The sequence below is a fragment of the Ictalurus furcatus genome, chromosome 16, assembly GCF_023375685.1.
Source record: "Ictalurus furcatus strain D&B chromosome 16, Billie_1.0, whole genome shotgun sequence".
Classification (NCBI taxonomy): Eukaryota; Metazoa; Chordata; class Actinopteri; order Siluriformes; family Ictaluridae; genus Ictalurus; species Ictalurus furcatus.
In genome coordinates, this window is record NC_071270.1 from 24,185,084 (window position 1) to 24,206,871 (window position 21,788).

At 39.7% G+C, this 21,788-nt stretch overlaps 1 protein-coding gene across 2 annotated transcripts; it reads left to right on the forward strand.

Annotated features, from left to right (window-relative positions):
• The first annotated feature begins 841 nt into the window (after positions 1-841).
• On the forward strand, positions 842-14,674 carry pigo (phosphatidylinositol glycan anchor biosynthesis, class O). Of its 2 annotated transcripts, none has more exons than XM_053644712.1 (12): positions 842-2,142; positions 2,241-2,302; positions 3,471-3,955; positions 4,701-4,844; positions 5,431-5,554; positions 6,255-6,414; positions 6,574-6,729; positions 8,716-10,261; positions 10,525-10,728; positions 11,070-11,257; positions 11,808-11,878; positions 13,296-14,674. In XM_053644712.1, exons 1-12 carry the CDS (start codon positions 2,134-2,136, stop codon positions 13,423-13,425), a joined length of 3,279 nt encoding a protein of 1,092 aa, XP_053500687.1. In that variant the 5' UTR covers positions 842-2,133; the 3' UTR covers positions 13,426-14,674. The 2 variants fall into 2 exon arrangements, with proteins under 2 accessions (XP_053500687.1, XP_053500688.1); XM_053644713.1 differs by having other exon boundaries at positions 6,577-6,729.
• The last annotated feature ends 7,114 nt before the right edge of the window (positions 14,675-21,788 follow it).

A 21,788-nucleotide genomic window follows, 5' to 3' on the forward strand; every position in this document is an offset into this window, starting at 1 on the left:
CTTCGAACTAGCAAAGTTAAAAACAGTTAGAGCTCCATCTGGAATCTTCCTCAACACAGAGTTTGGCTTCACTCAGCACACGTAACGTTCAGACGCCGATTCAGTAGGAGGCGTGGCCTAAAGTGTGACGTCTGATTAATATGTAGTGTGTGTGTGTGTGTGTGTATATAGACTACTGGTCAAAAGTTTAGATACACTCATTCTTTATTTTTATTTTTTCCCCACATTTTATAATAATAATAAAGTCATCAAAACTCTGGAGGAACACAAGTGGAACTATGGGAATTATGTTGTGATAAAAAACCCAAAATAAATCAAAATAATTTAATATTTTAACATCTTCAAAGTAGATGTCGTTTTCGCCGAGAATTTCCAGAAATGTATTCTTGGCGTTTTCTCACCCGATTTCTTGAGGAATTTCCCTGAGATGCTTTTTAAACAGTATTAAAGGAGTTCCCACCGACGCCGGACTCTTATCGGCTGCTTTTCGGAAATATTTCCCTCCGAGTCGTCCGTTTAAAAAAAAAAGAAGTTTTTTTTGGTAAATAAAATGTTAGTGTTCGAATGAAAGAAATGAATACGTCGGCACGATTAAATTTTTGTCTATGACACCGATTTCACACATTTAATCACACACCTTCAGATCAAAAGGTTTTTAACATCATGAGAAACATTTCAGCTGAGTGTCCACAAACTTTTGACCGGTAGTGTCATACATACACTGGTATGTGTATGTATGTATAAATGTATATATGTATGTGTGTATACATACATACATATATACACACACACACACACACATATACAGTCCCCTCCAAAACTATTGGAACGGCAAGACCAATTCATTTGTTTGAGACATTTGGGTTTGAGATGAAAAGATGGATATGAGACGAGAGTTTAGGCTTTAGCTTTTATTTCTTGGTATTAACATCTAGATGTGTTAAACAACAGAGGCATTGCACAAACATTGTGTATAGCCAATACAACAATTTGGAATGTCCTGAAAAAGAAAGAAACCGCTGGTGCAACAGACACCGAGCGGGTCGGCCCAATATTTTGAAGTTTTCTGAGAGGGGATATTTATTTAACTTTTTTTTTTTTGGAAGGAGTCTCCAGTGCCAGTGCATTGTAAAAGTCAGAGGTGAAGCTGTAACTGTAGGTTTTTTTTTTATATATATATATCCTTAAGACGGACAAGTTTACACGTTCTGTTTTCTCAGCAAAATGTCAAGTTGTACTTTTTATCGTATTATCTTTATTTTTTAAAAAAGAGGCTGTTTAGATGTGGATAACAAGTGAGGGGAGGAGCTAACCCATTCATTTTAAAATCAAATGTTTGTCAATTTTAGTTCTGTTCCTTTAAATATGTAAGTTAGTTACCAAAAATAAATGAAGAAATGTGTAAGTATCTTTCACAAAAGGAGAGAGAGAGAGAGAGAGAGAGTAAATGAACAGAGACTGGAGGTGTGTAAACGGTTGTCTGTTTGTTTGTGGTTGTGGGTCCCGCTGTTTTAAACACAAACACAGCCGCAGGACTTTTAACGCCGGACTGTTACTTTGGAAACCAGAACCCGGAAGTGACCTCTATATTGCGCATGCGCGTATTTACGGAAATGGAAAACGCGTCGAACGGTGTTCTCACCCATATTCCGGCAAATCCCGCCTCCTGCATCGTGATTGGCTGACTCAATTAGACAAGCTAGTCCGTCACCATGGCAACTTTTAGAGAACGCATTGTTTCCGTTTTTCGTTTTAATTTCAACTTTGTACACAGGAATAAACAGAATGCTGACATTTGCGGGATTTTTACTTTGATATATATATATTTTTTTAAAACAACAACAACAACAAAGAATAAAATACGAAACAGCGGACATGTAACGATGTAGAACATCTCCAGAAATGAAACAAAAAAAAAAACAGAACATCTCAGACATAAAAACAACTTATAAAGAAGGTTTAAACACATTCTACATTTTGAAATAGTCTGCAGATTCTCCTTTACATTTTGTTTTGATAAATATATACTCTCGACTGTCCTTGTGAGAGCAACGAATCACAGTGGAGGAGGCGGGGTTTCCTGAAAACGGTTGGGAAAACAAATATACCGTACCGGTGTTCAAGCAGCTCTCAATGTCGTCGGTCAGTGAAGCTCATCTGAGCTTATAGATAGGAAATGCGGCTCTGATCAGAGTGCCACTGGAGTTTATTTAAGTGTTACACTTGGCTTGTTTTCTCAGAGTGGATGGTGTGTGTGTTTTTCCCGTGAAGAAATAAATAAAAACAACAGGAGATTTGCAAGGTCAGTATAAAGCATGCAACAGCCAGAGGTTTACTATAAACATCTAATGCACACAGACATTAAATAACTAACACTGTTATCTGGGTCTCATCTTTCATTCACCTTTCATTCATCTTTCATTCATCTTTCATTCATCTTTGACTGATGTTTTGGAGCAGTAAGAAGGTTTGTATAGATGACGGAATGCTTCATGGTGTTAAAATTGTGCTTTGCAGCATGTACACAATAACAGAAAGGCTGTGTTTTTTTATTTTTTTATTTGTAAAAGTAAAATATCAGAAAATATAAGTCACTTTTACTGTAATTTACTGTAAAATTATTTTCCTGATTTCTCTTATTATTCCTGATTTGGGAATTCAGAATGTCCTTGGTATGTCTTCGTAAACTTCCTACACACAATCCTAAATAAATAAAAAAAAAAATAAAGAATGAAAATCTAATGAATGGCTTTTTTTTTTTAACATAAAAAACAATTCTTTTTAAATTACAGAATTTTTTTAAAACTCTGAAATCATGCATAATTAAATAAAAAATATTGCTATAGTTTAATTAAAAAATAACAAAATGGTTTAGTGATTTTATATAATGTCTACAAAAATACACTGATTTTATTTTTTATTTGTTAAAGAAAAAAAATCATTGTATTTAAAGAAAAATGAATAAATAATTCAAATGACAATTTAAAATATCTTGGGAAAAGGTTTAAATTAAAAAAAATATATAATTTAAACATGAGTTAATATTTAAAAATATTAGATAAAATAGATAAAATATTTAAACAGAATATGATATTATTTAAAAGATTTTAAAGATTAAGTAAGAAAAATATAACATCAAATCGGCCAAAAAAATTAAATTATATTTATTAAAAAAAAAAATAATAATAATAGAAAATGTAGATAATCCTCAGTATCTATATATATATATATAAAAAAGTTTATAAACACATTGGAGGTGTTGATTATTTTTTTCCTGAAGTATAATGTTTTATCCTTTTTGTTTGTCCTACACAGTCTGTTTTCTTTTTTTCTTTTTCTTTGTTTTCATAAAAATGATATTTAGGAAAAAGTCCAGCTTCATGACATGCAATTTCGAAGTAATAAAGAATTTGGATATGTTTTTAAAAGAATGCTTCACTACATCACGCTCGATTTCTTTCCTCCGTCAGAATGAAGAGACTCCCCGTCCTCGCCTTGCTGCTGTGGATATGTTGTGTGTTTTATGTTGGTATTTTCCTGTTCGTGGGCGGATTCCTCTTGGTGCGCCTGGAGGTCAACAGGACGAGCACCTGCGAGGACGTCTTGCCTCCGTCCTACGACGCGACCTCGCCTGACTTCTGCCCCAGACATCCTCGCGTACGCAGGGCCGTCATCCTCGTCGTCGATGCTCTGAAAGCCGAGTTTGCTCGCTACGACCCGGGAAACCTGTCCCCCAGACCGTTCGAGAACAAGCTGCCGGTTCTGGGTGAGACGGTGTCGTCTCGGGTGTCGCACGCCAGGCTGTACACGTTCAGAGCCGATCCTCCTACCACCACCATGCAGAGGATCAAGGGCTTCACCACCGGATCCCTGCCCACGTTTATAGACGTGGGGAACAACTTCGCCTCCAGCGCCGTGCTGGAGGACAACCTGATCCACCAGCTCGGTCAGGCAGGTGAGAGAGAGATCAGTGAGAGAGAGAAAGAGATGAGATTTGATTGATTGATTTTACACTTATGGAAGGAGTCTCCAGTGTCAGTTTTTTTGGAACGATCAGAGGTAAAGCTGTAACTCTTAAGTCGTCTTCAAGTTTACGCTTCAAAAAGAGAGACTGGCGAAGGACTTAAGTGAGAATTTGTTTCGGAGACTTCCCACAACATTAAATGTAACTATAAACGGACAAAAAAAAGTATAACGTGTCATTTTTTTAATTAAGAAAAAAAAAAAAGAATGAATATTTGCCAAATTGCTTTAATATAAGAAGAATAAATCCCTTGCTGTTATAGGAATACGATCAACTTTGTCAGTAACTGCACACCGCACTGATGTTGATTATTTTCCTAGAACAGCGCGACCCCGAGTGTTTTATTCCTTACATGCGCCTTTAGAGATCATGCTGCGTTAGATTAACTCGTTGGGAAGTTGGAATTAGAGCTGGGTCTGGTTTTATTCCCGGCTTTGAAAGTGCACGATCGAATCATGTCGTGTGTACGAAAACACGTCGTGTTAACTCAACACGATTCATTCACGTGGAACCGACCTTGCTTTAGGGTTGTGGATGTAGTGCGCAGATTTATTTTGGGGGGAAAAAATAACGCCTGGAATGTTAAATAGTTCTAGTAACTTTTTTTTAATTGATTGAGATTGTTACTTCCTGTCAGACTGACGCTTCTCTCCGTGTCCTTTATCTGTGCTTCCAGGGAAGCGAGTGGTCTTCATGGGAGACGACACGTGGGTCAGTTTGTTCCCTAAAAAGTTCCACCGCTCGCTGCCTTTCCCCTCCTTCAACGTCAAGGATCTGCACACCGTGGACAACGGAATCCTCCAGAACATCTTTCCCATCAGTGAGTACCTGTGGCAGCTGTGTGGGTTTAGAGTCGTGTCTCAGTACATATTCTCTGTATTCGAACACGGGTTAAAGCAGGCTACATTCAGAAAGAAGCGCCGGAGGTCATGTGGACGCTGATGACGTTTTTTTCCCCCCCCCAAATTCATTCATTTAAAAAAATAAAATAAAAAAAGGATCTTAGCAACGAAGTTCGAAGCCTAGAGGAGGTATCTCTAGATGGTCAAAGTCTCCAGAAGAACCGTGTCTGGTTCTGCAAGATGCTCAATAACACTTACAGCTCATTTCCTTAAAAACCTCGTACCTCAGACTACTAAAATGGTTTTCTTTTCTTTTCTTTTTTTTTTTAAGCAAAGGGCCATCACACCAAATATTCATTTATTACTGTTTACTGCTCTTTATCGTTGTTTTAAAAAAAAAAAAAAAAAAAAAATCCAGAAACACCGCATTTCATTCTTTTTGAGAGCATCTTTGCTCTCCATAAGTCCGTATGTGTGAGTGAGTTTCAGGTCGTGTAGCACTGTGGCTGAAAGCGTCGTGTGGAACGTGTTAAACAGCGAGCGCACTGTATGTCCTCTTCACAGTGGACGGAGATGACTGGGACGTGCTGATCGCTCACTTCCTGGGTGTGGATCACTGCGGCCACCGCTTCGGCCCGGACCACCCTGCCATGGCGGAGAAGCTCACTCAGATGGACGGAGTTATCAGGCGAGTGGTAACTTCCTCAGAACTGTTAGAAACAACATTCGAATCATGCAGAAAGTCTTGCAGGTATAAAATGGCAGGTTTACCCGGAAACGTTTGCCTTGCACTATGATTTATTATTGGCAGTGGTTAAGATCATTGGACTTCTGACCAGAAGGTCATGAGTTCAAATCCTAGCACCACCACTGTTGGGCCCTTGAGTAAGGCCCTTAACCATCAACTGCTCAGGTGGATTACTGGATTCAGGCACTATTGATTGTTAACTTAACATTTTTGGGGAACTACTTTGATTACGACAATATAATACTCAACAAACTTTTTGAATGACTTTTTTTTTTTCTTAAATCTGAGAAACCAGACTGGGTTTTAATTCAATCTGGAAAGAGATCCAGTACCGGATCTCCAGGAATAAAATTGCTTAGGAAAAAAAAACAATAATAAGTTTGCACAATTTTACCACTTACTCCAAATAACTTGTTTGAAATCTCACCTAAAGTCTCAACCAAAATCTTTTCCATGCCCAAATCATGCCCAGATTTTCAAATACTTGCCCCAAACTAAGATGGAGTAAATCTGAGTTTTTGTTTCTAATGTGCTCCTTGATGTGGTTCTCTTTCATGGAGTGTTTTGTAATATCAGTGTTTGACCAAACTCCCTCCAACCCTCTGTATTAAACATCTCCGTCATGCGTTTCTGATCTCAGGTCAGTGATGAAGCGGCTGCAGAACGACACACTGTTGGTGGTGATGGGAGATCATGGGATGACCGACACCGGGGATCACGGAGGAGAAAGCCAGAAGGAAACCGATGCTGCTCTGTTCCTCTACAGCGGCTCACCTCTGTTCCCAGCTCCTGATGCACAGGTGAGTTCTTTCCACTCCTTTGAAAATACATCCCCAGACCTCCTTCCATGACCTGTACACCTTCTCGGTGGCGTCTTCTATCCGACCAGATCTTCAGAACCGAAACCGTAGAAATGACCTCGAGTTTGCTCAGATATTTTACGTTTGGTGTGACATCAGCAGGTGGAGCCAGAGGTGGTGCCTCAGACTGATTTAGTGCCTACGCTGGCCTTGCTGCTGGGAGTTCCCATCCCCTACAGCAGCGTGGGGCAGGTGATGCTCCCACTTTTTCCCAGGAACAGCCAGGTGGAGGCGCTGTGGATCAACGCCAAACAGGTGAGAGATCCGAGAACCCGGGCTGTACAGTATATAAGCTGGAACAAAGCGGTGGCTCTCTACTGCAAAGGTTTTATTGTTTCCTGATATGATACATGATTGAACGTGTTATGTAATTATAAGGTGATTATAAAGAACTGGATAAGGTGTGGTAATATGTTGGCGTCTGTCACCAAATGATATAATAACACTGATATACTTATCTTCACGCTCCCAGGAAACTCAAACATGGATGCCTTTGGGGTTTTGTTTTTTTAACATGCAGTATGTGTGAGGATGAAAAACAAAACATGCCTTAAAAATATACAGAAATGCAAAAATACCAATGACTAGAAATATGGACATATTACTATTCTGAGTCCTCTTGAGCTCATTACCCAAATAATAGGAAAACAGGAATTGGTGTGCTGTTATAGGAAAACAATCAACAACGTAAGTGGGTACTACTCAAAAGTTTCAAATAATAGTAAATCCAGAAGTGTTTATTCCACTTATACCGTAGTCATTTGCCACTAATTACATTTACATTTTTAAAAAATTTATTAAAGAGCAAAACATGTTACTGAGAAACCACAAAGCGTAAACTCGTACACTTTCCCAAAACTTTTACAACGCACTAACACTGGAGACTCCTTCCATAAATTTTACATAAACATCTCCTAATAGAAAACGTTACCATATCAGTGGTTATACATTATATAATATCAGTGGTTATACATTATATAATATTAGTGGTTATACATTATATAATATCAGTGGTTATACATTATACCATATCAGTGGTTATACATTATATATCATCAGTGCTTATACATTATACCATATCAGTGGCTATACGTTATATAATATCAGTGGTTATACATTATACCATATCAGTGGTTATACATTATATAATATCAGTGGTTATACATTATACCATATCAGTGGTTATACATTATATAATATCAGTGGTTATACATTATATAATATCAGTGTTTATACATTATATAATATCAGTGGTTATACATTATACCATATCAGTGGTTATACATTATATAATATCAGTGGTTATACATTATATAATATCAGTGGTTATACATTATACCATATCAGTGGTTATACATTATATATCATCAGTGCTTATACATTATACCATATCAGTGGCTTTTACAACGCACTAACACTGGAGACTCCTTCCATAAATTTTACATAAACATCTCCTAATAGAAAACGTTACCATATCAGTGGTTATACATTATATAATATCAGTGCTTATACATTATACCATATCAGTGGCTATACGTTATATAATATCAGTGGTTATACATTATACCATATCAGTGGTTATACATTATATAATATCAGTGGTTATACATTATACCATATCAGTGGTTATACATTATACCATATCAGTGGTTATACATTATATAATATCAGTGGTTATACATTATACCATATCAGTGGTTATACATTATATAATATCAGTGGTTATACATTATACCATATCAGTGGTTATACATTATACCATATCAGTGGTTATATATTAAATAAAAATACATTTTTAGGTTTAAGATATATGGAGAGTCCACCATGCTCTCCATGGATCTCCAGTCCACCATTATACCACTGATATGGTATAATGTATAACCACCGGTACATTATATAATATCAGTGGTTATACATCAAATAACAATACATTTTTAGGTTTAAGATATATGGAGAGTCCACCATGCTGTGAATGAGCTGTTACTAAGGAAACGATAACGTATTAGAACGTGCGCGTTAATATTAATATAAACGTGTGATTTACGGCTGCACTTCTGTCACAGCTGCTGTTATAGAAAATGGATTAACACCTTTGACGAATCAGATTCAAGAATTCAACAGTACTGTGGTATAATTCAGGATAAAACTCATATTCATTAACAGGAACTCTATGGACTTGAGTTCCCTTGATGTCACTATATCCCCGGCTCAATGTCCGTGTCTATTTGGTCTCATGTACAGGTGCATCGGTTTTTGGAGACCTACTCCAGCATGGCCAACGACATTCCAGCAGACAGTTTGTCTCAACTGCGGGCTCGCTTCTCCCAGATCTCGTCTCAGTACATGAGCTCGATACGTGATGGAACTCCTCCTCCGCCTGAACTGCTGGCCTCCATGCAGGAATACCTAAGCTCCGTTAGAGAGACCTGTCGTGCCTCCTGGGCTCGCTTCAACCCTCTGAAAATGGCAGCGGGCCTCCTGGTCCTGGGTTTTGGGTGCATCTTGTGCTACGTTATCTCAGAACTGTCTGTTGTGATCCTCCAGGGTGCCATGTTGAAGACTCCAGTGCTTGCTGGGCTGATGGTCGGGGGAGTGGTAGCTGTGGGTCAAATATTCACTTTGGGATACGTGGAAGTCTCGTGGTGTTTGGGAGCTGCTGTGTTGTTTTCCGAGGCATTATTTTTGTGGAGGGCTCGGAGGGTGTGTCCTCGTGGCCGACTGTCTCACTGGAGCCTTTTAACTCCGCCACTGCTCGTGCTCCTCCTCCGCTGTGCATCCTTGCTCTCGGACAGCTACGTGATCTCTGAGGGACGTGTAGTCACGTTCTTACTGTTCAGCCTTGGCGTATACGTTCCACTTCAGCTCAACTGGGATGGACTTCTTTTTCCTGCACCTTCTACCGATACCCAGAAACCTCCTGGACTTCTTGCACCCTCGTTGCCGCCCTCGGTAGTCCGGCGCGAGACTGGCGCTTTGCTTGTTTGCACAGGCATCTTGGTAGCATGCCTTTACCTTTCTCTGTCGTTCCACAGCTGCCGTGAAGAACAGGGTGCTTGCCAGCCTTCAGTCTTCTTGACGCAACTCTCGCGGGTTCAGGATAGTCGGCTGCGCAACTTGCACTACGTCCTGTCCCTGGCATCACTTTCCGCCTGGGCGTTCTTGCTACATCGTTGGTTACGGCATTACGGAAACCTGAACTGCACAGGTGTGGGTGTGTTTACAGCACGCTGCCTGCTTCCTCTTGCCTCTATCTGCATGGGACTGCACTGGGCGGTCAGCGCAACTCCAGACGACACCTTCAGGAACCTGACAGAGCTAATAAGCTTGGCGCAGGTGATTCTGCCACGTATTGCCTTCGGTCTCCTAGGCCTCGGATCGCTGCTCCTGTGGCTGGACCCACTTACGGTGTTTTTAAAGACACGAGCACCTTTGAACTCTCGGGGTGCCGTCGTGCCTCCGCCAAGATACCGTGCTAGCACTGGAATCAGCCCTCAGGCTGAGCTGCACCATCTTATACCGCAGTTGTATCAGCGCATCCGCCAATCGCTTGACAACGAAGGGGTCAAGGTGACCGATCCCGATGGACGGCCAGCAGTAGAGGCCTACGGACTGGGCACTGTCTACTCCGCACCCCTGGTCTTGCTATGTGGTCTGATGGGCCTTGGGATGCTGCTTCTACACCCCGAAGGCATGGCGCTGGCCTTCTTGTTGCTATTGCTGCAGGCTGCTGCTCTCCTCCATCTCCATGCGTCCTCCAGCAATCTCTCCAGCCAGCAGAGTCATTCCAGTAAGTTTTACTTTTGTCACTCACGATACCACGCTAAAAAATGAAAAATATTGCTAATGACGAATGACAGAAAGCGTAATAGTGTTAGCACAGTTTGTCTCGAGCACACTGTTAGTACTGATGCTGTGCTCATAGTGTTTAGAAACCAAATGTGGAGGAACTGTGTAGCATCGATAATACCGTCGTGTACATTGTGAACTAGAAGAACTGCAGTAGAAGGTTAAGCCTGTAACAAACCGATTATTTGCTGCAACTTTCACCAGGTGTCTTCAGTGTTCCCTGGACTCCTGTGGTTCTGTGGTCTCTGGCGGCCTCGCAGTTCTTCCATGCCACGGGTCACCTTCCCACCTTCCCTTCCATCCAGTGGGGCGCTGCGTTCGTGGGGTTCCCTCAGGGACACACGGGCACCGCACTTCCCGCCTCGCTCGTCACACTCAACACCTTCTCCTCACACATCCTGTTTGCCGGTATCTCCAAGCATCTGTTGTGATATTGTGAATCTTTTACTCGTGTACTGTTATTGTGTTCGTCTGATGCGTAAGGGATAAAACACATGGAGACGGCGTGGTGTGAAGTATTGTCTTCCTCTTATACCACAGCAATTTATTACTCTGGTGGTTCTTGATAATATATTGGCATGATGTTGATGTTTGAGTTTTAGTATTTAGCTTAATAAATTAGCCGGATGAGTTTCTGTGAACATCCTGGCTAATATTTAGAGTAAATATATGCAAAGTTGTGTACTTGTAAACATGTCTGTATAATAGTTTTGCATGTTAATAGTTTTGGCTCTGTGATGTGTTTTTAGTCGGCTGCCCGTTGCTGCTCTTCTGGCCGTTGGTGCATGAGCTGCGTGGGTATCGAACCAGCCGCTCGGGTGGAGGTGAAGACGGGGACGAGGTTGTCATGGAGATGAGGTTGCGAGAAAACCCGCAACAGTTCAGTTCAGCTTTACTACAGCTCGCAGCACGCTACCTGTTTATTAACGGAGCACAGGTAAACCTACACAGTGTGTGTTCTTTTTTTTTTTTTTTTTTTATTCTCTTTTTTTTCCCTTGTGTTTGTGATGTCTTGTTTCATTACTTGTGTGTGTGTCACGTGACAGGTGGAACGTACTCAAGTTATAATGATAATGAGTCTTTATTGGCCACCTATACATTATAGCACAGTGAAATTCCTTTCTTCGCATACCCCAGCATACCATGGTTGTTGGGGTCAGAGCGCAGGGTCAGCCATGATGCAGCGCCCCTGGAGCAGAGACTGTTAAGGGCCTTGCTCAAGGGCCCAACAGTGGCAGTGCTGGGGCTTGAATCCCCGACGTTCTGACCCCCCGAGCCTTAACTGCCAAACCACCACTGCCCTCATTAGATTTAGAGTATTTAATTTTATGCACTTGTGCGATTAAGTGGTCACTGGAATTCATTTACTTTCCAACGAATAGTTAAAGCACAAACTTCACCTCTAACTCCGCCTCCCTGGGTTTGTGTCTTGTGTGTGTGTGTGTGTGTGTGTGTGTGTGTGTGTGTGTGTGTGTGTGTGCGCACAGGTTTTGGCTTCGGTTTGTGCTGCCGCGATACTCAGGAGACATCTCATGGTTTGGAAAGTGTTTGCACCCAAGTGAGTGACACATTGAACTTCTCACACACACGCACGCACACACACACACACACTCACTCTCACTCTTCACGCCTGCTTACACACTAAATCAACCTGCTTAGGCATCGGTTTCACCATTGTGAAGCAAAATGTGTTGCACAATGTGTTGCATAGCAAAAATGTGTTGAGTATGTTGATATTAGACACGTTTTTGTTCATGAACAATTTGCTCTTTTTGAATGAATCACTAAGCTGAACGAATCATATCAATTAATTATTCCTTTTATTTCTTTCAAAACCGCCGAATTAAAAAAAAGCGCACAAACCGAATCATTACGTTTTTATACATATCCCTACCCAACGTCAAGACTGTCAATCAAGAGATTTTACATAAGTCGGTGAATCCTTTTGATCGTGACTGAGTTTCCTGTAGTGTTCAGTGGATCAGTGTGAATCAGTGAATCATTCAGTCCTGACCGAGTTGACTCTTCTATCAATCACTGTTTGAATCATTCAGTCATGACAGAGATTCCCTCTCCTTTCGTTAAGCAGTCAGTTTGATTCAGTGATTCTTTTTTAAAAAAAAATATGACCAAGATTCTTCCTCTCATTTAGTGCACCTGTGTTTGACTCGGTGAATCGTTTGGTCTTGACTTAGATTCGCTGCTCTCACATTCAGCAGTCAGTGATTGAATCGGCAAATCTTTTTGGTTATGACCGAGGTTTGCTCTCAGTTTGTTCAAGGGATCAGTTGAGTCAGTGAGTCATGTTAAGGATCATTTAAGCAGATTGAACTGGAGATTTCCAGCATTTCAGCGCTAGCCGTAGTAATGTGTTTTGGGAAATACTTGGAAATTCACTCAAGCTGTTTGTCGTCTGTCTTAGATGACTGCATTATCAAGCTGCACATTTGGGCAAATGTGTGATCAAATCATTTAACTGAACTGACCGAGTCAGATGACTCAAGTCATTAAAAAGAGTCAAATATTTCAACTCTATGCAGTTGAACTAATGCATGCAGTGGATGGATGAATCGTGTAATTGAATGAATCACTGAACTAATTTGAATGAATCATTTAACTGAAACAACTCCATACAGTTGAACTAATCTATGGATAAATCAGACAATTGAATGAATCGGAACAAATCGAATTTAACTGATTCGACTCTTATGATTCGGATCACTGAAAAGAATCAAAATTTTCAACTCCGGGTGAAGTGATTTTGGATGCTATCAAGTAGGGTGGACAGTACTTACTGATGCTTATCAGTGCCTTCATCGCATGTTTCATTTTCAGAAAGAAGAACCCACGTCGTCGCTCTCTAGTTTTCTTTTGGCTCACTGATCGAATCTTTTCAGAGTTTGCCTAGATGAAATGAACCGAACCATTACTAAAAGCAGATCACTTTATTTATGTGTGTGTGTGTTTGTGTGTAGGCTGATGTTCGAAGCCAGTGCATTCATCGTGGGCAGCGTGTTTGTGCTCGTCGGGGTCGCTCTGGTCATGAGGGTCGACGCAGCCGTGGCTCACTTATTTCAGAGACTCATTCCGGAGAATTCCAGGTAGCACCACCTTCTCTGTTCCTCCTACAGTTTCATCCGTCCATCGGTCCATCACCGACGACACGAAGACGCACACGATTGCCAGCACGATGGACGAAAACCGGTCTCAAAATGGCTTCCGTCTTTCAGTACTCTGGAGAAATGGACTTGTGCTGATATTTTATTCAAAAACACACACACACACTTAATCTGAGCCATCTGAGATCTGAGACACTGCTGCATTGGTAGTTGAGGAAAGACCTAGGAGTGTAAGAGAGTTGTTTCTTTTTACTGCTGTACACCGAAGGGCTTTTGTATTATAAACACACACACATACATACATATACACACATTCTGAGAGCTGCTATGATGAAAGCACACTCCCTGAAGCAGGATTTTTGCTAAAGCTAAGCTTGGAATACCTTAAATGAAAGGACTAGTTGGTCTGGATTCACTTTGGTTAACAAGAGAGAATGCTTTTCTATCTGCTGATAGCGGTGCACAGACCTCGTTTCATCTCTGCCTAAAGAGAGCGATGCGGCGGCGCTTTAATCCTTTAATATGCCCAGCTCTCTCGCCTCTTCATCAAACAGATCAGCTTCGAAAGCTTCAGCTTTTAACGCTAATGCTGCCGTCAACGTCATCCCGCTCGTCGTCTTGTCGATCGCGAACCAGCCAAGCCGAATCTCCGTCGTTGCTCGACGTCGTTTAAGCTGCACTCGATTCTGGGACTTTGAGTCCAACATCCGTACCAACGTCGTCACGACTTCTCTGCTGGATTTCTCATGAATATGACGTTAAACATCTCTGGAAAACGGTAAGCGAGAGTAGAAGCTTGTTCAGTTGAGATCGTTGCAATTTTTTTTTTTTTATCTCCAATTTAAAAGCACTAAACTTTTGTGACCATTTCCTGTTCCTTAGAGTTCCAGCATACGACTTTCTTCCTCCTTCACTTTTGGTTAGCGTTAATGTTTCTGAGCTAATCTCTTCGCCCTGTCCAACTATTATGAGTGTCAGGGTCAATCCAATACTTTTACATAGTATTATTATTCATTAACATCATCAAAACCGCCATGTCTGCGTTCGGAACAGGTCAGAGGTCACTAGCTTTGCTGCCGCAGTGAGCGTTCGTGTCGTGAGATTCAGTTTGTATCGATGTTTATTTTTATCGATTTGTACTGACATTTATACAGTAATTATGTTGTTTGTTTATATATATATATATATATGTTTGCGTGGTGGATTTTAAAAAAATAAAATAAATCAAAGCTCTTGTTTTTGGATTGGTTATGATGAGATGTGAATGGTTGAGGGAAACATGAGATTAGGTTGATTGTAGCCATAACACAATAGTGTGTGTGTGTGTGTGTGTGTTTGGGTGGGTGGGAAGGTGTGTATGGTTTACCTACTGTATTTTGTCTTAATGAAGAAGAAGCAGGTTGATTAATACGCTGTGAATGAAATCTTTTTAATTGTATTAAATGAAATGAAAATGAGGGAGAGGTCAAATAAAATTTTCTACTTTTTGAAAAGGAAAAAATTGTGTTTGTGTGTGTGTGTGTGTGTGTGTGTGTGTGTTTATTTATATTATGAACATGGCAGTCCTAAAGAACAGCACGAGACCGAAGCCGATAAGCAACATAGTCTGTTTAAATGTAATAAAAGTTATGAAATAAAATATTAAGTGCACATCATCAGCTCAGGCTGTGTCTGAATGCATTCCCGCGTCACTGTATAATGCAGTTTCATTGTCGTGTGTATTCTTAGTGGATGGATTATAATCCCTTGTTACCCATAATGCACCAGCGATTTTCTTTTCACGACGAGAGACGGCAACTTGATATATAAATGAAACTCTAATGTCGTCGAATGACCATTAAAGACAAAGTTACTGTTGCAACACATACAGAAAAATCGAATGAATAATTCAGTATTATTTATTTATTTATCTATTTATTTATTTTTTATGTCGCAACGATGTGCTTCCACGGAGAAAAGAGCTGGAATTCCTGCCCCTTTGGTATACGCATCAAAAAACGAAACGAAAACCTGATATAGAGTTCGCATTAATGTTAATGCTGAATGCTTGATTCTGATTGGTCGGAAGGTGTGGCTCAAATTGACTCGGTAGTGAAAAGCGGATGCTCCATGCGATCCAAGCCTAACAGTAGATGGATTAAAAGCATGTTGCTTAACAAAGAAAACTGGACTCGTTGATACGGCGAAGTTTTCAGTGAGGAGACGTTTATTTGATATTTAAGGAAGGAGTCTCCAGTGTCGGCGCTTTGTAACAGTACAGAGGACTTCGAAAGAGCGAGAGAGAGAGAGAACGGTTAAGCGTTAACTTCCACAACGTTAAATAGTACAGCAACTAGAAATGGATAAACATATTTTTATTGGCTACATTTTTCTTTTGTTAGGATTTTTGTGTTGGAGTAATATTCAATTATCAACATGTAGCTCTATAACAATACAGTAACAATGTAAAGAGGCACTACTGTAAGGAAGGAAGGAATTACTGTATATACCCTGGGTCACATGGATTCTTCGGGGTTCTCTGGATTTCTCCTACTGTCCAAAAACATGCTGGATTGGCTAGGTGTGCAGGAGTGAATGTCCTATAAGCATCTGGCGTGCGATCCACGGTGAATTCTCCCGCGTTTCCCAAGAAATAGACTCATCTGGACCAGGATAAAGCGGTTACTGAAGATAATGATGATGCTGTAAATATTAATTACAGTATCTACCTGGAAACTTTGAAGCTGACAGTTTGTAGAGGTTTCGCAGTTTTTCGAGTTTTTTTTTTTTGCGATTGTTGCGCCCAAAAATGCTCGATTTTGTTGTGGCTATTTAAAACATTTCCGCGATCGGAAAATTGCCGGAATCTCAGAGGGACCGGTATCGGCTTTAAACAAAATTCTAGCAGTTTCTCTAACGACATGAACGAATGATTTGAAACAGCACTGAGACCTTTTTAATGCAAATAACATTCCACGGTCTTGCCTGACGAGGAAGTTATTTCAAAATGATTGGGAAACGAAGGAGAGCTAGGATTTCAGGGGAAATCTGCAGCACCGAACAGATACCAGAGGAATGAATGGAGGAAAGCAATATTGGTATATTGCATCACAAATTCACTTCTTGTGCATCTGTGGTTAGATTGTAATCTCATACATTTGCAATGATGGCCCTAATTTCCTTAATGGCGGGTTTGTCTTTACCAGTAAAGTTGCATATTATAATTTAGAAGCCAGTTTGAGGTTGGGTGTGTTGCTCAAGGACTGAATTTCCCATGGTATCTGGTTTCTAAGAGGAAAAATAAAAGGACTGACTTACTTCTGTGGAAAATTTTACATTTGGGTTAGTAGAGTGCAATAAAATACACTTTTACACTTTTTTATTTATTACACATTAAGAGCTGTTATATTAAATGTGTAATAAATATTTTTAAAAAAAGGTCATCTTAGTAATAAGTATTTAATTTTATTTAAAATAAAAAAAAACTGCAATACAGATGATATGCAAAATAATTTCTCGGGTTTCGTTGTTTAATTAATTGTTAATTAATTTAATTTAATAAGGTTTGTTTTTTGAAAGCTATCTAAATTTACAAAAATATATGCTTTTCCAAGGTTGCGAATGTAAATAAATAAATAAATAAATGTACAGTGGTTTGCACACGTATTCACCCACTTTGAAACTTTTCCACTCTGTCTGCTATTGCAGCCTTGAACTAAAATTGATAGCTGATTGGGATTATACATCATGAATATCCCTTAATATTGAATTGAGGGGGAATAAAAGTCATTCTACTTGACAATATTATTTGCAAATAAGAAATTTAAATTTAAAGTAGTGATTGAGTGATTAAGTATTCACCCCCACTGCTGTGAAACCTCTAAATCTGTTCTGGGTCCATCAGAAGTCAGATAATAAGTTGAAGGAAGTTGAGGTGTGTGTAGTTAAAGTATAACAAGATCTCAGTATCAATGTACTTGTTCCTGGAAGAACCCAGAGCCTGGTAGAGAAAAAAAAAAAAAAACGCCTGTTAAAGAGTATCGTGAAAACAAGGAAGTATCGAAACAAGTCTGAAACAAAGGTCTGGAAATCATCCCCGAAACTTAATGAACATAATGTCGTGAGGCATTATTTCCCATTAGGCCACATCTACCAAAATTGGAAATGATGCGAATGGTAGTATAGTTTGTAAATGAGTAAATATGTCCTATCTATGCTTTTTGTTGTTTTTTTTTGTTTTTTTTTCCCGAAATTATTTCTTTAAATTGCGTTTACAAAACTTAACAGTGTCCTCTGAAGCAAGTTTATGAATATTTGAGCATGCGTGGGTGAAACCGAGTTCTAGTACTTGCACTGTGCGCTCGAGTTGTTCTGAAGTAACGGGATATTGTGTGTTGCAGAAATGGTTGCTCTGGACAGGATATGACATGCCCACCTGGCAGGTCTCTCCTTTCCTTCCTGGCAGATCCTGGCACCACTTTCTTGATTTTCTCTAAGCTGGCTACCGTCCAAAGAAAAACAAATAAAGAGCACAAAAAACCCCTGACTCTCTGCCAGTTGGATTCCTGCCAATTCCTCAGCTTAATCTGTGCTTAAGTCCGTCCCATCTTCACCACGCTGTGAGCAAAACAGCGCCGAGCCTGCTTTCAAAAATCCCCTTTTCAATCGCACCGAGAATAAAGAAGATAATCTTTTCAAAACTGAGATATGATACACTATCCTCCATGACCCCACTGAGCATTCACCTGAGAGCGTTACACATTCCTGACAGTCTAATTACCACGCATTTATCACAGACTGTCAATAAAAGTGTCCAGGCTGCCAAGTGCTGCCATCATGACCCCTCGGGTGTAGTTTAAGACATTTTAATGTACTTGTGGATTGATCACCTGGTGCAGATTACACAGGGATTAGACTGAGACTCAAGTGTACTGCGGAAAACGGCATGCCGAGACATAGATATAACTGACGTGTAACCTAATTATCGCTGTGAAAAGAAAATGGGAACATTAGGGTGATTTAGGGTTGTGGTGAATTTGGAGTTTCTTCTGAGAACACTGGGTGCAAGAACAACCTGTAGAGATAAACGAAATCATTTCTTTCCCATCAGTGATCACACGGGGATCCTATCTGCATAATCTAAATGTAAGAATCAGTAAACTATCTTAACCTGCTTATTTGAATAAATATTTATTAAAAAAAAATATTCGCATAAATAATTATAGTCATGTATTTGATTTACATTTGATTCAATTATTTAATGTACATTTTTAGGGGGTTCTCCAGGAACAGGGTTGGGAACCTGGGATCCATCCATCCATCCATCTTCTATACCGCTTAATCCTTTTCAGGGTCACAGGGAAACCTGGAGCCTATCCCAGGGAGCATCGGGCATGTGGCGGGGTACACCCTGGACAGGGTGCCAATGGGAACCTGGGATTTAAAGCAATATTTGCGTTGTACTGATGTTAAATTGTCTTACAAATGGCCTTACAAATTAAATTAGTTTCCCACTTCCCCATGCAAAACTAAATCCCGTCTGAATAGGGCTAGTAAAACACGATAACAATGAGACTATTTATGAGTGAGGTTTTTGTTTTTTCTAAAATAAAAAATCACCTCCCATCTTATCAGTGTAGAGTTGAGAACTTCACTGGAAGATCAGTTTAAATGTATTCTCTATAAACTCATGAGATTTTATCATACGAGTGTGATGACATTGTTTTGGAATGCTCGCTTTTCAGCGTGTCCACTTGCATGGTGTACACCGTGATAAGAGACACCACCAGGTCTATTTATGACGGCGTAATAAAAATTATGATGGAATATACAGTTGCGCCCAAAAAGTTTGCATACCCCTTGCAGAATCTGCTAAATCTTAATACTGTTAACAAAATTGTTAATATTTTGTCTTCTGGGAGACATGTAACTATCTTATTTAGCGTCTGAAGGGAAGGGCTATCTTGAGCATCAGTGAGCGTTTGCACCTTTTCTGATAGCCGTGTACGAGTCCCTCGGTCGTCCTCGGTGTGAAAAGACGGATCTTGACATCATAGGGCCGCTGTTGAAAAGGAGTCAAATATGCAGAAGATGCTGGAAAAGTAAAGAATGTGCAGGACCTGGAGGATTTTTCTGAAGAACAGTGGGCAGTTTAACTGCTCAGGACAAACTTGTGAACGACTCTCACATAACATAAACACATCATGTCGTTGATCATCCAGGCAACGACACACAGTATAAAGAATCAAGGGTGTGTAAACTTTTGAACGGGGTAATTTTTTAAATAAATTCAGCTATTATCTTGTCTTGTGCACTATATGTAAACATATCTGTTATGTGAAATAGCTTACTCAGGACAGGACTAAATAAACACCAACATGGGATTTTTATGCTCCGTCTGATTTTGTTAACAGTATTAAGATTGAACAAATTCTGCAAAGGGGTACGCAAACTTTTGGGCACAACTGTATTCAGTATTAATCAGAGAATCAGAATCAGCTTTATTGCCAAATCTGCTTACACATACAAGGAATTTATCTTAGTAACAGGAGCTTCCGGTGCACAACAGTCCAAAACAGCAACAAGACAGACAAAAAATAAGAAATTAAAAAGCATTGAGTTGGGCATTACAGCAATGCTACTGTAAGTTACGCCATTTCCATGAATGTGTGTAATTTCACGGTTCTTTTATGATTATTAATCTTCACATTGTATGAGATGAGTGCAATAAACTATTGGCTGAACTAAAAAGTCCTCCAAGCTAGTAGCTCCTATAATGATAGACCTGCAATTAAAGAAAAATGTCCTGCTTTACATCAAAGGGCGTGCATGAATGGAGACATTCTTCAAAAAAGAGCTTGAGGTAATCAGGATATTTTACTCTATCCGTTAGCATGTTTCGTTTACATTTCGCCATCACCACTATTGAGTTTCGCATCATCCTGTGCCGTCCTCCTATTGGTAGCATTTTAATAAAAAAAAAAGAAGAAGAAGAACTTTCTCATTCGCTGTCTTTGATAGCAAGGGCATTAAATCGGCCAGCGGTTATACCTTCAAAGACAACCAATGACTAAAGAATTTTAAATTCTTTTCATTTTTTGTCTGTGACAGCAAAATCAGGGCCTTTTAGAGTTATTTAGCCTATATGTTTGGGGTCATTGTCCATCTTCTCACCAGATTCCCCAGCTTCTTGGCCGATGAAATGAAATTCATGTCCTGGTACATCGCTCCATTCATGGTTCCTTCAATGGTATGTAATGCCCCAGCGCCATTTGCAGAGGAGCAGACATATCATGATGCTCTTACCTCCGTACTTCACTGTGCGCATGCTGTTACGCACAACCCTTCTTTCTCCAACCATGATGAGCTGAATTATTGCCTAAGACAGTGGTTTTCAAAGTGGGGGCCGCGGCCCCCTTGGGGGCTGCCAGGGGGCGCCCGAGGGGCCTCAACAATTTGGTGTGAAAAATAAATTCACACTCAGACAATCACACACACACACACACACACACACACACACACACACAATCAATTCCTAATGTAATGTAATGTAAAAATGCAAGATGTAATGATTAATAAAAAAGGGGGATATATTCAGAAGTCTGTATTTTTAATGTGTTTTAAAGACATCTTGCAAAAGGGGGGCCTCGGTCAAATGTTAATGCCATTTGGGGGGCCTTGCCCTGGAAAAGTTTGGGAACCCCTGGCCTAAGAGAAGAGTTCTTTTTGTTTTGTCTCACCCAAGTATATTATACTTATAACGGTTCTGGTTTGTCTGACGGTTATTAGACACTCATCTCAGTGCTTCATTGAGATGATTGTGGTGAGGTTCACTGCTTATTGTTCTTTGTGTTTCTGTTGTTCCTGCTGCTTCCAGGTCGTCTTGCAACTCTTTTCAAGTTACTGTTGGTTTCTCTCTTATCTTCCTTATCAATAATCTGAGAGTGCGTTGTGAAATCCTGCTCTCCGGGGATAATTAGTTGTCGTTCCGTGAACATTCCACATGTATATTATCAATGAAATGTGCTGGCAGGAGTGTTTAAGACCTTTGCTGTGGCTCAGTAGTTTTTATATATTTATTTTTTTTTACTTAAATGTTGTTCCATAATGAAACTTTAAGAAACTCCTTCAACTTTAAATCTTAAAGTTAAATCTTCCAACAAATGACAACATCTTTTATAATGACAACGGGTGCAATTTATTTGAGTAATCTTTTTTTTATTTTTATTTTTAGACTTTATATATAGAATTATGTAACCTTTACATATATACACATTTTAATACTTTTTTTTTTAATCCATTTTCTTAAACATATCTTTTTTAAGGCTCACGAATACATACTTTTTTCAGATTTATAAGTAGAAAGTTTAA